The sequence below is a fragment of the Macaca nemestrina genome, chromosome 6, assembly GCF_043159975.1.
Source record: "Macaca nemestrina isolate mMacNem1 chromosome 6, mMacNem.hap1, whole genome shotgun sequence".
Taxonomy (NCBI): Eukaryota; Metazoa; Chordata; class Mammalia; order Primates; family Cercopithecidae; genus Macaca; species Macaca nemestrina.
Window position 1 is genome coordinate 94,545,380 of NC_092130.1, and position 16,814 is coordinate 94,562,193.

General features: G+C 38.7%; 1 protein-coding gene across 1 annotated transcript; it reads left to right on the forward strand.

Annotated features, from left to right (window-relative positions):
* The first annotated feature begins 7,695 nt into the window (after nucleotides 1-7,695).
* Nucleotides 7,696-8,764, forward strand: LOC139363833 (small ribosomal subunit protein uS2). Its single transcript, XM_071098713.1, has one exon. The coding sequence runs from the start codon at nucleotides 7,791-7,793 to the stop codon at nucleotides 8,676-8,678; it is 888 nt and encodes a 295-aa protein (XP_070954814.1). The 5' UTR covers nucleotides 7,696-7,790; the 3' UTR covers nucleotides 8,679-8,764.
* Nucleotides 8,765-16,814: the final 8,050 nt, after the last annotated feature.

The following is a 16,814-nucleotide window of genomic DNA, read 5'->3' on the forward strand; positions in this document are numbered from 1 at the left end:
AATTACTGATACATGCAATAACATAGATAAACCTCAGAAGTATTCTGCTGAGTAAGAGTCCAGACACGTAAAAAAATGTATACTCTGTGACTCCATTTACAAGATGGTCTAAAACTGGCAAAAATAATCTATGGTGAAACAAAATACTGGTTGACTTTTCAGGGGGAATACCTTGGGGTTGACTGGGAAGAGAATGTAAAAGATCTTTGTAGAGTATCGGAAACATTTTATATCTTGACAGAGATAGAGGTTATACCAGTTCATGCCGTTTTCAACACTCATATAACTATACACAAAATATTTGTGCATTTCACTATATGTAAATTGTATTTTAACTTTAAAATTTTTTGTGACATCACCAATGACAATATGTAAGGCAGAAAGAAACTAGAAATTTTTCTAAACTGTAAATGGTAAATTTTAAAAAGAATTCAATTAACCATGCTAGAATCTGAGACATCTTTCTGTTCTCTCTATACAAAATTGTTATATGAAGATGCAGTTCAGTGTATGCAGTCAAAAATGTAGATTAAAAAGTTCTTATAGAGGTGTGTCAGGCAGTTAATTAATATACATATGTTATTTTCTGGAGTTTGTGACATTCGTGGTATTAGCTTTTAAAGTTTGTATACTTGGCTATTTCTCACTGTAAATAAATATTCATTTTTAGATCTAATTTTGAATTAGTAATTATAAATTATTTTTCTTAATGAGGATCACCCAAATGGCATAAGCTTTAGGTCCACAAAATCAGAATCCATTCCTGTTTCTGTTTAATACACATCTTCTCAACGTCATCCTAGTCTTGACCATATAATTGATTGAGGGGTCTATTTTCCACCTCAAAGAAGGCTGCTTTTACAAATTATCAGACTCAGAACAGAAAGTAGCAGCCAATTGCAGAAGATCAAACCTCAAATAAAGACCAGGTCTATTTTCTCATTCACTCGTTCTCCAAGTAGCATACTTAATCCACCATTCCCTTTTCCTTGCCCTTTATTGCTCTTCTTTCTTTTCTCTCTCTTTTTTTCTTCTCTACATTCTCTTTCATTTTCTTAATTTATCTTACCTGCCCCCTTCTTTCTTCATTGCTTCCTCCCTTTTTCATCATCTTGATCTCTACCTCCACTATGTAGTCACATTTTAGACACTAGAAAGTGTCTTATAGAATTGAAATGGTTTAGAGCTTGCATCACATATGCAAAATCACACTTTGCCAAAGTAAAAGGTGCAGAAGAAGGTGGAAGGAAGGAAGGAAAGAGTTGAATTTTAACTCCTAATAATAACTGAAACTTGAAAGGCCAAAAGGAAGATGGAAGAAAGAAAGAAAGAAAGAAAGAGAGAGAGAGAGAGAGAGAGAGGGAGGGAGGGAGGGAGGGAAAGAAAGCAAGAAAAGAAAAAGAAAGAGGAGGGAAGGAAGGGAGGGGGAAGGGAAGGTAGAAGGGAAAACAGAGAGAAAGAAGGGAAGTAAAGAAAACAAAGAGAAACAGAGAAAAGAAAAGAAAGAAAGAGAAAGAAAGGAAGGTTCATTCTTGTGAGTCTGGCTAAAAAAATGAGGAAAGAAGGAAGGAAGGAAGGAAGGAAGGAAGGAAGGAAGGAAGGAAGGAAGGAAGGAAGGAAGGAAAACTGAGGGAGGGAGAGAGAGAAGGAGGAAGGAGGGAAGGGAAGGGGGAGGGAGGGGAGGGGAGGGGAGGGGAAGGGAGGCGGTGGGGAGGGGAGGCAGGGGGAGGGGAGGCAGGGGAAGGGGAGGGAAGAAGGAAGGGAAGAAGGAAGCTGTTGAATGTTACCTCTTAAGAATAACTGAAACTTAACCTGAAGTCATTTGAAGGGTCAGTAATGAATCTGACCACATAATCGATCTGAAATTCTGACCTCCTGCACTATTTCTGTTTATTGCATGAGATTCCCTCTCAAAAGAAAAATTAAGCCTTTCCTGGAAGGTACTATATTCTTGCATTAATCTGGGGACAGTCCCCAGCTGTCTGATTAACCTTAGGGCACAGCAATAATTAATACTAAATCCCTTCTCTTGTTTCTGTAAAAAAAAAAAAAAAGCTTAACACCCTCAGTAGTAAAACTTCACATGCTACAGAAATAAAAATAAAGAGGGATTATGCTTTCTTCATTGCCTGCAGAATGCCACGGGAGGTTTTATTTAAGAGCAATGAATGTGAACGTGAGAATTATCAAAGAAATCTTTACTGCTTTAAAATTTATCTTCTTTTAAGTATTTTCTAGCTGCTCTGAAACCTTTAAATTTTTTTTTGCACAAAATGCAATTTTTTGGTTAGTTGAATTTAACTATACAAATGGACTCAATGCAATAATAGAAAAGAGCACTCACAGTTTGCTGTGTATTTTATTAAACTAATTATAGAATTTATGGAAAGAAGAAATCAAGTTAACTACCATAGGAAAGAAAAAGGAAAATAAACTCTTTTGTACTTGATCCAACCTCTGCACGGTTTCACAGGTGCCCCATGAATGTGATGTCATTTTGATTGGAGTAGCCTCTCTCCCACAAAGACAAATGAAAGAACTCATTTTAAAATAACCCCTGCACCTCACACAGGTGGCCACATCTAAAATAAACCTCCAGACTGCACCTCAGAAACAGTTTTCTAAAGAAATGTTCTTTTAGGGCTGTCCAAAGGGCAAAAAAGTGATTCAGAATGTGCCGACGGCTCTTTTGAAGAAAACTAAAGCATATGGTTTGCTGCTCTGATTATAGTGAAAAGCACGTTCCTCGACTAGTGGTTTTATAACTATGGATCGGGAATAAACCTTTTCTGGACTCCTTTAAAACTGATTTTCGGTGGGTTCTGAATTCAAACACTGGCTCCTGTCCAGAAGCTGGGCAAGGGATTATGACTTTTGGGGCGCATGCCCTCAGCCTCCTGATTGTTCGTCGTTGGTTTCATTTGATAGTACACATTCTGTAATGTCCTTGTTGGCTCCCGTCTATGTAGCCCCTGGGGATCTCATGTTCTATTAACCATCTCCAAAACTCTCTGTGGCTCAGGCTACTGTAGCAGCCCCTCCAACCTTGCCACTCATTGTAATATTCGGGTCCAAAGAAATATATATGAGCACCATGCCTCTATTGTTTTGAAGTCCTACCACACCAGATATATTTTGGCTGGATGTTTAACTCACTTTGGAGCTCTACTAATTTCATAACTAAGTATTGGGCTTTCTCTGCCTTTCTACTGTAGGAGATGAACTGTTGCTTTATATGTTACCAAGGAGACCCTCTGGCTTTCACACTTAGCTTTTGTCAATTAAATGTTCTCATCTTTTTGTTGTTTTCTCTAGAGCATCAGTTGAGCTTAGCAATGGTCATCCAATTCCATTGTCCTTATAGTTACTAGTTTCCCGTAATTTTCAAGTGCTAGAAACATCATGCAAACTAGTGCATTTCTTTCCATCGATAGATCATTCCAACTCTCCACCACAGAAAGTTCTAACAATTAAACCATTTGCTATTTTATGCCTGGAGCTATCTGTGCTCCACCTACCTTCAGTTTTAAAGTTTACAGGACCAGCTGAGAGTGAATGATACAGTTCCAAAATCTCATTCCCAAGTTTGTTTTCTTTGACCATTCAGGTGCCATTTGTTGCAGACTGGGTTTCCAAGGAAACCAAGGCTGAGACAGAGATTAGCATACAGGATGTTTATTAAGAAAGGCGGCGCAGTGGCTCAGGCCTGTAATCCCAGCACTTTGGGAGGCTGAGGCGGGTGGATCACAAGGTCAGGAGATCGAGACCATCCTGGCTAACATGGTGAAACCCCATCTCTACTAAAAATACAAAAAATTAGCCGGGTGTGGTGGTGGGCGCCTGTAATTCCAGCTACCCAGGAGGCTGAGGCAGGAGAATGGCGTGAAGCCGGGAGATGGAGCTGGCAAGTGAGCAGTGATAGCGCCACTGCACTCCAGCCGGGCTGACAGAGTGAGACTCCGTCTCAAAAAAAAAAAAAGAAAAGAAAGTCAAGGCCGGGCGTGGTAGCTCATACCTGTAATCCCAGCACTTTGGGAGGCCGAGGTGGGCGGATCACAAGGTCAGGAGTTCAAGACCAGCCTGGCCAGTATGGTGAAATCCCATCTCTACTAAAAATACAAAAATTAGCTTGGCGTGGTGGCCCGCACCTGTAGTCCCAGCTACTCAGGAGACTGCGGCAGGAGAATCGCTTGAACCTGAGAGGCGGAGGTTGCAGTGAGCCAAGATTGCGCCACTGCACTCCAGTCTGGGTGACAGAGCGAGATGCCGTCTCAAGAAAAACAGAAAAGAAGGAGAGAAGAAAGAGAAGGGGGGGGGCGGAGGGGAGAAAGAAATGCAATGAAGCAGGATTGACCAGAGAGAGAGAAGTCAAGACGTGATGCATTCTCAATGGAATGCCTTAACGAACATGTGGGGAGTTCTAAAGATTGACTGACCATTCAGAGTGCCCCATGTTGGTCTATCAGTCATTTGTTTCGAGCTGCCTGGAAAGTGGGTGTGAAGTTGGTTGAGGAGGCCCCAGTCTTCTTAAGAAACTGACAGCTGAGGGCTCTCTGCTGGTGACACTCACAGCAATTGAAATGATAAGTCCTTTAATCCTGAAGAGGGATATGGGTAGCATATCACAATCCTCCTATTAGTGATTTAAAACTTTTATCACTATATAATGACCTCATAACTTATATAGTGCTTTTTATCTTGAAGTCGATTTTATCTTCTACAATATAACTATACCAACTTTCTCTTGGTTTGCATTTTATTATTTATATTATTATTATATTATTTATATTATTTCATTTATCATTTTCTGTCATTTTACTTAAAACTTTTCTGGTCTTTATGTTTTAGATATGATCTTACAAGCAGCATATGGTTGGATTTTTTAAAATCCAGTCTTGATAATCTATACTTTTTAATAGAGAGCTCACCTTATAACTATTATTATTGATATATTCAGATTTATTACTACCTATTTAGGGATTTTTTTTTTGTCCCAACATTTCTGCATTCATTTTTCTTCTCTTTCTTGGTTTCTTGCCTTACTTTCTTACTTTTTTGTATAAATTACATTTTTTTTCTATTGTTCAAAACACATATACCCTCTTACATTCATTTAGTTGATGGCTTTACAAATTTTAATATACATACACAATCCAATATAAATGGTATAAGTTATTTACTTTTCTGTCCTGTTAAACAATACAAGGAATTTAGTATGCTTTACACCTAATCTTTCCTCCTGGTTTTCATGATTTATTTTATTCAGCATTTTAGCTTGTTTTTCATTAACTCTACAAATTAAATCATAAAACTATTGTTTTATAAATCAATGTAGTTCATTTGTCTTTCATATTTTTAATATATTTTTAAGATCTCTCTTAGATTTTATGCAGCTTCACTAAACTTTTTCTAGATAAACATGTTATTTTATATTTCTTAAATCTGTAAATTCGTATCTTTCATTAATTTTTGAAAAATCATCAGGTGTAATTCTTTGCAGATTTTCTCTTAATCATCTTTTCTATTTTTTTCTGGTGTGCCAATTAAGTATATAGTAGACCATCTCTCTCTGTCTTCCATGTCACTTAGTATCTCTTTCATATTTCCACCTCTTTCTATGCCTGTTGTGAATGCTAGCTTTTTTTTTCAGATTTATCTTCCAAACTAATTCCCTAATTGGTTGTGTCTAATATGTCTATTGAGTGTCTAGTTTCAATTATGATTTTTTTCAAATCTGTATGGTAATTTTTGATAATTTCTTATTTTCTGCTAACATTTTCAATTCTATACTTTATTTATTTAAACAAGTAAATGTATACAACTGAATCTGAGTTAGCCAGTATAGTATTTTTATGTCTGATTCTACAATTTGTTGTTTCTAGCTTTTGGTAGTTTATTTCTTCAGATGTTTTGTAATTTTTAAAATTGTGAATTTAATTATTTGGACCTTCATCTGTGTGAATTCTTTAAAACTTTTTGCTTTTCAGAGTTTAGTTGTATTTGCATCTGCCAAGCTTGGGAAGGGAAAAGAAATATATTTCCAATCGAACACTACTTTAAATTTTCAGCTTCAAGTTTTTTTGAGCTACTTGAGAATAGCATAAATTCTTTCTCCAAGCATACATAATGGGGGTCTTGTGGTTGGAAATTCTCAAAAGTAGACATTCTCCCCATTTATTCGGAAGCAAGTCTAAGAAGGCACGTTTCCTTGCTATGGCTTTCTGTGGAGTGGGATTTGTTTTAAACTCAACCTCTGAAGGGATTGTCATTCAGTAGTCTCAGTTTTGTGCATGGGTCTTAGATTTATTATCCCACCTTAGATCAGCCCTAGGCTGGAATAGGTGTTCCCAAAAACTCAAACTTCATCCCACCCAAGACTTCCATTTGTCCAAGATGATTTACTGACCTCTCTGAATTCATGCTTCCTTGTCCATTTCATATCTGAGGATTTTATTTTCTTGCCATTTAAGTTACATAATTATAAAGCTTCTCAAAAAAAATTTTTATCCAGAATTTTTCCTTTTGTTTTTACTGGGACCAGGTTTCTGGTGTTTAGTCTGCTATACTGTCAGAAACTAAAGTCCTACTTTACCCTTAAACCCATTCCAATCTGACATCTAGCCTTATCTCTTAATTAAAATGTTCTTGTTTTGGACATTTTTTGTATGTTGAAACTATCACCTCACTTAGCTCTGCTATCATGCTCCACCCCTTCCCCCCCCCCCCCGCTTCCCCTTTTTAAATTCCCTCCCTCAGTAACAGTTTATTCTCAGTCTCTTTTGGTGTCATCTTTTCCTCTTTCTTATCTCTAAATGGGTCCTCAGAGTTCTATCTTAGGCCACCTTTCTATTTCCTTTTCTTCCTCCTCTTAGGTGACTCCATTAATTCTCATGACATCAAATAGCAGTCACATGCTCACCACTTTATTTCTATAGCCCAGACCTCTACTCTGGGTTCCAGACTCATCCATCCACTTAACAACATGACATCTCACTGATTGTCTAGAGGTTTCTCAAACTTAAACTGGAACTCTTGGTTTTCTCCCTAGACATGGGTCTTCTTGACTTATTCCCTTTGACAGTAAAAAGGAGTTCTATCCACTCAGTTGCCAAACCAAAATCCTAGGAGTCATCTCTCACTCCTAAATCCAAATCATCAAGACCTGACTTTCCTGCCATAAAAATCTTATTGCATATGTAAAACTCTTATACTCTCCACTTATCTTCCTTATCACTACTACTACTCTAGTTCCCTAGTTCAAACCATAATCATCTGTAGTTTGGACTTCTACAAACTCTTGTCTCTCTCTCCATCAAGGTTTCTGAGCTTTCTATTTCTTCTGCCTAGAACACTTACTCCTGTGCTCTTGACATAATTACTCCATTTCACTCTAGATCTCAGCTTAAATTTTACTTCCTCGGAGAGGACATCTTTGATTACTCACGCTATCCTTGCATTCTATTTTCTTCCTACTCTATTTACAATTTTATTTATTTTTTGATTTATTGGTTTATTTGTAATTGTTCACTCCTAGCCTCCTCAAATGTAAGCTCTCTCAGGGCAGGAAGTTTTATATTCCCAGTATCTGTCTTGTATTTCTCTGTCTTGTTCACTTGGTATTCCCAGTATCTAGTATATTATCAGGTACAAAAGAAGCATTCCATAATACAAGTTATTTGTCTACAAAAATGCCTTTAAAAATGCATCTGTGGCTTTTCCGCGCTACCTACAGAGGGGTCCATACGGCGTTGTTCTGGATTCCCGTCGTAACTTAAAGGGAAACTTTCACAATGTCCGGAGCCCTTGATGTCCTGCAAATGAAGGAGGAGGATGTCCTTAAGTTCCTTGCAGCAGGAACCCACTTAGGTGGCACCAATCTTGACTTCCAGATGGAACAGTACATCTATAAAAGGAAAAGTGATGGCATCTACATCATAAATCTGAAGAGGACCTGGGAGAAGCTTCTGCTGGCGGCTCGTGCCATTGTTGCCATTGAAAACCCTGCTGATGTCAGTGTTATATCCTCCAGGAATACTGGCCAGAGGGCCGTGCTGAAGTTTGCTGCTGCCACTGGAGCCACTCCAATTGCTGGCCGCTTCACTCCTGGAACCTTCACTAACCAGATCCAGGCAGCCTTCCGGGAGCCACGGCTTCTTGTGGTTACTGACCCCAGGGCTGACCACCAGCCTCTCACGGAGGCATCTTATGTTAACCTACCTACCATTGCTCTGTGTAACACAGATTCTCCTCTGCGCTATGTGGACATTGCCATCCCATGCAACAACAAGGGAGCTCACTCAGTGGGTTTGATGTGGTGGATGCTGGCTCGGGAAGTTCTGCGCATGCGTGGCACCATTTCCCGTGAACACCCGTGGGAGGTCATGCCTGATCTCTACTTCTACAGAGATCCTGAAGAGATTGAAAAAGAAGAGCAGGCTGCTGCTGAAAAGGCAGTGACCAAGGAGGAATTTCAGGGTGAATGGACTGCTCCAGCTCCTGAGTTCACTGCTACTCAGCCTGAGGTTGCAGACTGGTCTGAAGGTGTGCAGGTGCCTTCTGTGCCTATTCAGCAGTTCCCTACTGAAGACTGGAGTGCTCAGCCTGCCACGGAAGACTGGTCTGCAGCTCCCACTGCTCAGGCCACTGAATGGGTAGGAGCAACCACTGAATGGTCTTAAGCTGTTCTTGCACGGGCTCTTAAGCAACATGGAAAAATGGTTGATAGAAAATAAACATCAGTTTCTAAAAAAAAAAAAAAAAAAAAATGCATCTGTGGTACGATGATAGAATAATACCATTTCAGTCAAGTTTGTCACCTGTAGGGGTCAGGAAATATTTCTAGGTCTCTAAATTCACACTATGATGATAGCTTCCACTCTTTGGGATTATGCAGATCTAGAAGATACATAAACACCCCTACGTAATTAAACTAGAAAACCTAGAAGAAATGGATAATTTCCTGGACACTTACACTCTCTCAAGACTAAACCAGGAAGAAGTTGAATCCCTGAATAGACCAATAGCAGGCTCTGAAATTGAGGCAGTAATTAATAGCCTACCAACCAAAAATAGTCCAGGACCAGACGGATTCACAGCCGAATTCTACCAGAGGTACAAGGAGGAGTTGGTATCATTCCTTTTGAAACTGTTCCAATCAATAGAAAAAGAGAGAATCCTCCCTAACTCATTTTACGAGGCCAACATCATCCTGATACCAAAGCCTGACAGAGATACAAAAAAAAAAAAAGAGAATTTTAGACCAATATCCCTGATGAACATCGATGCAAAAATCCTCAATAAAATACTGGCAAACTGAATCCAGCAGCAAATCAAAAAGCTTATCCACCATGATCAAGTGGGCTTTATCCCTGGGATGCAAGGCTGGTTCAACATGTGCAAATCAATAAATGTAATCCAGCATATAAACAGAACCAAAGACAAAAGCCACATGATTATCTCAATAGATGCAGAAAAGGCCTTTGACAAAATTCAACAGCCCTTCATGCTAAAAACTCTCAATAAATTCGGTATTGATGGAATGTATCTCAAAATAATAACCGCTATTTATGACAAACCCACAGCCAATATCATACTGAATGGGCAAAACCTGGAAGCATTTCCTTTGAAAACTGACACAAGACAGGGATGCCCTCTCTCACCACTCCTATTCAACATAGTGTTGGAAGTTCTGGCTAGGGCAATCAGGCAAGAGAAAGAAATAAAGAGTATTCAGTTAGGAAAAGAAGAAGTCAAATTGTCCCTGTTTGCAGATGACATGATTGTATATTTAGAAAACACCATCGTCTTAGCCCAAAATCTCCTTAAGCTGATAAGCAACTTCAGCAAAGTCTCAGGATACAAAATCAATGTGCAAAAATCACAAGCATTCTTATACACCAGTAACAGACAAACAGAGAGCCAAATCATGAATGAACTCCCATTCACAATAGCTTCAAAGAGAATAAAATACCTAGGAATCCAACTTACAAGGGATGTAAAGGACCTCTTCAAAGAGAACTACAAACCACTGCTCAGTGAAATAAAAGAGGACACATACAAATGGAAAAACATACCATGCTCATGGATAGGAAGAATCAATATTGTGAAAATGGCCATACTGCCCAAGGTAATTTATAGATTCAATACCATCCCCATTAAACTACCAATGACTTTCTTCACAGAACTGGAAAAAACTGCTTTAAAGTTCATTTGGAACCAAAAAAGACCCTGCATTGCCAAGACAATCCTAAGCCAAAAGAACAAAGCTGGAGGCATCACGCTACCTGACTTCAAACTATACTACAAGGCTACAGTAATCAAAACACCATGGTACTGGTACCAAAACAGAGATATAGACCAATGGAACAGAACAGAGCCCTCAGAAATAATACCACACATCTACAGCCATCTGATCTTTGAGAAACCTGACAAAAACAAGAAATGGGAAAAGGATTCCCTATTTAATAAATGGTGCTGGGAAAATTGGCTAGCCATAAGTAGAAAGCTGAAACTGGATCCTTTCCTTACTCCTTATACGAAAATTAATTCAAGATGGATTAGAGACTTAAATGTTAGACCTAATACCATAAAAACCCTAGAAGAAAACCTAGGTAATACCATTCAGGACATAGGCATGGGCAAGGACTTCATGTCTAAAATACCAAAAGCAATGGCAACAAAAACCAAAATTGACAAATGGGATCTAATTAAACTAAAGAGCTTCTGCACAGCAAAAGAAACTACCATCAGAGTGAACAGGCAACCTACAGAATGGGAGAAAATTTTTGCAATCTACTCATCTGACAGAGGGCTAATATCCAGAACCTATAAAGAACTCAATTAAATTTACAAGAAAAAAACAAACAACCCCATCAAAAAGTGGGCAAAGGATGTGAACAGACACTTCTCAAAAGAAGACATTCATACAGCCAACAGACACATGAAATACTTCTCATCATCACTCGCTATCAGAGAAATGCAAATCAAAACCACAATGAGATACCATCTCACACCAGTTGGAATGGCAATCATTAAAAAATCAGGAAACAACAGGTGCTGGAGTGGATGTGGAGAAATAGGAACACTTTTACACTGTTGGTGGGACTGTAAACTAGTTTGGCCATTGTGGAAAACAGTGTGGCGATTCCACAAGGATCTAGAACTAGAAATACCATTTGACCCAGCCATCCCATTACAAGGGATATACCCAAAGGATTATAAGTCATGCTGCTATAAAGACACGTGCACACATATGTTTACTGCGGCACTATTCACAATAGCAAAGACTTGGAATCAACCCAAATGTCCATCAGTGACAGACTGGATTAAGAAAATGTGGCACATATATACCATGGAATACTATGCAGCCATAAAAAAGGATGAGTTTGTGTCCTTTGTAGGGACATGGATGCAGCTGGAAACCATCATTCTCAGCAAACTATTGCAAGAACAGAAAACCAAATACCGCATATTCTCACTCATAGGTGGGAATTGAACAATAAGATCACTTGGACACAGGAAGGGGAACATCACACACCGGGTCCTATTGTGCGGAGGGGTTCGGGGGAGGGATAGCATTAAGAGATATACCTAATGTAAATGACAAGTTAATGGGTGCAGCACACCAACATGGCACATGTATACATATGTAACAAACCTGCACATTGTGTACATGTACCCTAGAACTTAAAGTATAATAAAAAAAAAAAGATACAGGTAAGTCTATTTCAGATACCTCTCTTAAATACAAACTAGGCACTTACATTAGTACTGTATCTTCTCTAAGAATGCTGAGTGTTTGGTTAAAATCAATGTCATATAATAACAAAATGGCAAGCTGTACCAGGTCAATGGGAGCAGGTCATTGAGTATATTCAGCACCTAGCACTAAAAATCATGGGTTAGAAAATGAATGAACAAATGAATGATCTCTTGGGATATCTGACACATTTCACACACATACAGCCTTCACTTCAAATGTAAATTTTGCAAGTTTGTGCTGTATGGATTGAATGGCTGAGAGGGCTCTGAGATTCCAATAATGTATTCATCTACTGCTCTTGTTAATTCTCTAAATGATAAACTCCTGACACCTAGTGCTGTAGATGGAATTGTGTCCCCTAGAAATTTATCTTTTGAAGCCCTAACTGTCCATGTGATGGTATTTGGAGATGAGGCCTTTGGGAGGCAATTCGAGTTAAATGAGTGCTTGAGGGTAGCATTCCTATGATGAGGAGAGAGCGCTCTCTCCCTACCACATGAGAACACAAGAAGGTGGCCATCTGCAAGCCAGGATGCAGGCCCTTACCAGGAAACAAGTCAGTTGGCACCTTGATCTTTGACTCTCCAGGCTCAAGAACTGTGAGAAATAAGTTGTTGTCACTCCATATATAGTATTTTTAAAGGCACCTCAGCAGACTAATATACCTAGATTATCATATAGGCTGGTAACATCATAGTTCTTCTTTTTAAATCTTCTATTAAAGGGAGAAGACATTGCAAGGGTGCTGACATCCCGCTCAGCAGCGAGGAAGTAACAGCTGTGGGAATTCTCAAAATCAGAGCAATGCTGAACATGCTGCATGTGCAAAACAAATATATTGACTAGTCAAATCTAATGACTAGAATGAAATTTTTCATGTGGAATGAAAAACTTTCGGTCCATATCAATTCTATAAAGTGACACGCTGAAATACCCAATGAGTCTATATTCTGAAATCTACTGAGTCAAAAAAGCAAATCCTGAAATAGCAAACAACTATAATTAGGTATAGATTCACTCCATAATAGGACCCTATAAACAACGAAAAGAGATTGTGTAATTTGGAAGAAAATGTCATTCAATTATATATAAGGGAAGCAAATTGTGTTTGGATTTAGAAAGCCAGTTATTTGCAAGGACGTGAGACTAACAATTTATTAGGATAATTACTGCATAATTTATATGGCTTGAAGGTTAAGGATTTTTAAATAAAGTTAGTTAGCATAAGACATTTCAATTGCTTAACTTAGTTATAATCCCTTCTCTGCCCTCCCATTTATCTGCCATGTGAACCTGGGCAATTAACTTTTCTATGTTAAGCTGTCGCATCTTAAAATGAAATAGTAACAATTTACCTCATATTTTACTTATTGACCTATGTGATGCCATGTACAAGGCTTCTAAGCACACTACAAATATTAATTTCTTTAATCTTTATAACAATACCCTGAGTTGGGAAACATTTTTATCTCCTCTTTAGAGATGAAGAAATTGGGATTTCAACTTGAAAAAGGATTCAAGTGCATTACATTTAATGTGCACTTTACTTCTATTAATATTACATACTCACCATAATGTAGAATCAGTGGGAGCCCTGAGCTTGTTTTCGTGTAACTAAACATTCCCATCTGGGGGTGATGGGAGACAGTGACAGATCATCAGGCATTAGATTTTCATAAGGAGCATGCAACTTAGATCCCTCACACGCACAGTTCATAATAGGTTCGTACTCCCATAAGAACCTAATGCTGCTGATGATCTGACAGGAGGCAGGGCTCAGCTTCACTTACCTGCTGCTCACCTCCTGCTGTGTGGCCTGGTTCCTAGCAGTCCACAGACTGGTACTGGTCTGTGGCTCAGGGGTTGGGGACTCCTGCCCTATGATATAGATTCAAAGTTGAAAGTTGAAATCAAATTAAATTAAAGGCAATAAAGTGGTATTTCTTGCACCTCTGGATGTATGGACTAGGATGCATATCTGTTACAAAGATGCTGTGAAAGTTCAAAAGAAGGATTAGTACCTTCTATCTGAAAAAGAGGGATGCTGATATTTCAGGTAGGTCTTGAAGGCTGGGGGGTGACCTATGTGACCTATGGCAGAGACAAAGGAGGATGTTCCAAACAGAAGAACAAGCAGAAGCAAAGGTAGAGGGAAAGAAAATATGCAAACTCCTTGGTAAATGAGGAATATTCTAGATTATCCAGAGAAGGGGGATATAAAAATATAGGACCACTGGGGAAATGTGAACATTGAATGTCTGATTATATTAATGTATTGATGTTTGGGGAGTTTACAGAATGTATTGTATTTACACATAACAATTTTAGATAATATCTAGAAGTTTCATACAGAAATGTTTACAACACAGTGGTGGAAAGTTTGGGGTCTGGAAGAAACCAGTGGAAGTGTATATGAAACAAGATAGACCATGCTCTGACCGTAGCTGAAGCAAGATGATGGATTGTAAGGGTAACATAATGAAATCAGGACATGGCAGCTGCTTCTCACTCTTCTCTCCTTGAAAACATAATCTGCCCCAAAGAGTCCCAACCTGTTGGTTTTTAATGCCAAGTTGTAGGCTTTTTGACCCTTGGAACTGTAAGTACCTATTTCTGAAATTAACTCAGTAGTCTCCCAGGAAGTACACAGCAGACAATCCCAAGGAGTAAACATTTATCTCTCAAGAAGATGAAAAGAGTTTAGCTATTCTTTCTCCTACTTTACTGTATAAATTTGTGTGAAATTCTGTACAGACTTTGAAGTCATTTTTGTGCTGTCTTATGTACATAAATCTGCTAGTGCTTGCCCAATAATAAATTGTGCTCTTACTTTATTCTGTATTGGTACAGAGGGGTCAGGGCCAGGATTGCCTTATTTCTCCAAAAGAATATATGAGAGTTTATAATATTCTCTCTATATTTATACATATTTGAAATTCTCTATAGTAAAACATTTTTAAATGATATTTGATCATTTCAGATACTCCAGCAAGATAAGAATCAAGAAATTGCCATCAAATTTGGCAACTAGGAGGGCAATGGTGACCTTGGAGGAAAGAGGAGAATGGAGAATGAAAGCTTTACTGAAAAGGAGTCAATGGGAGGACAGAAAGAGAAAGCAATGAATACAGATTGCTCCTTTTCAAGACATTTGGCAGAGAGAGAGAGGGAGAAGGTGAAATAGATGGAAGGATTATTTTAGAGTAGGACAAATCTACTTGTGAGCATTAGCAGAGAAAAATGAGCCTGAAAGAGGGAGATTAAAGCTGTGGTCTAGGGGAAGAATAATTGATGGGCAACATCCCAGAAGAGCTGGGAGAAGATGAGATGCAGGACTTTTCTCCAGCCTATTTTCCAAAAGTAATCAAAGCAACCTTTGGTTTTGGTTTTGTCCGGTTTAGAAATATTATCACAAATATAATCCATGTACAATGAATAAAATTTAGAAAATATAGATAAGTAACAATTTTTAAGCATGGGTAATCTCATTTTGCTATAGAAATACCTAATATAGATAACGGGTTGATGGGTGCAGCAAACCACTATGGCACATGTATACCCCAGGCCGTCTGCTATCTGTTTGCTTATGTATACGTTAACATGTACACAAACACACACACTAATGCAATCATATTATGCAGACAACTCTGCAGTCTAATTTTTTTCTTTTAATGAATTGTGAAAGCCTTCCTATATCAATAAGCACAATAATCTTTTAAAAACAAACCGTAGATGTTATCACCTTCCCTGCTTAATAAAATATTTCACTGGCCAAATACTATATTTAGAAATAAAAAATCCAATCTGCATAATTCGATCTACAGCCCTGAGTGATCCGGCCTCAGCTTCACCTGACATCACTTTATGCCTTGATCATTTTGTTCGAAACACTCTTTCTTGCAGTTCCTCAAACTCACAAACTTTCTTGATTCTCTGTTCCTCTGCCCAGATTGCCCTCTTTGAGACTCTGCATGGCTGAGTCCTTCTGATCCTTTGGGTCTCTCTTCTCTGTATAGTCAAATAGAAGTCAGGTTCCCTGTATGGTGACCATGGATCCTGACTAGACTGGCATAGTCCTGGTTTTCACCTCCTGTTCCAATATAATACTTAATGATGCCTCCTTTCACTCTCAAGAGTGCTCCGGTTTGGATAATGAATTATAGAGTTACTCCACTCATAGCCCCGGGATCTTTCCCTTCACAGCAGTCATTTCAATTTGTAATTATGAAATTGTCTCTTCATTTACCTATTTGCTGTGTGCCATTTATTAGCACATAATCCCAGTAACAGTGGGAAAAAAAATTTTTGGTCTCCACTACACAGATCTAGTCCTTTGGCTTTGACCCTTGCTAAACATTGGTAAACGTAGGTAGAGCATCAAATGGGACAGCCTTGATAAAATCGACTGAGGGGAGTTGGGGAGGAGGTGCAGGGGACAGAAGCTGGACTGAAGTAACCTGAGGAAAGTGAAAATGTATAAGAATTCCACAGACAGGAGGAGGAGCAATTGATTTTTATAGTCACTATTAAAATTTACTTATCTGTTGCTGGAGAGAATGTGGAGAAATAGGAATGCTTTTACACTGTTGGTGGGAGTGTAAATTAGTTCAACCATTGTGGAAGACAGTGTGGCAATTCCTCAAGGATCTAGAACTAGAAATACCATTTGACCCAGCCATCCCATTACTGGGTATATACCCAAAGGATTATAAATCATTCTACTATAAAGACACATGCACACGTATGTTTACTGCAGCACTGTTCACAATAGCAAAGACTTGGAACCAACCCAAATGCCCAGCAATGATAGACTGGATAAAGAAAATGCACATATACACCATGAAATACTATGCAGCCATAAAAAAGAATGAGTTTATGTCCTTTGCAGGGACATGGATGAAGCTGGAAACCATCATTCTCAGCAAACTAACACCAAACACCGCATGTTCTCACTCACAAGTGGGAATTGAACAATGAGAACACATGGACACAGGAAGGGGAGTATCACACACTGGGGCCTGTCAGGAGGTGCGGGGCTAGGGGAGAGATAGCA

Excerpts from the sequence above, each read along its gene's own strand:
- LOC139363833 (XM_071098713.1), top strand. The coding sequence starts at position 7,791 with ATGTCCGGAGCCCTTGATGTCCTGCAAATGAAGGAGGAGGATGTCCTT.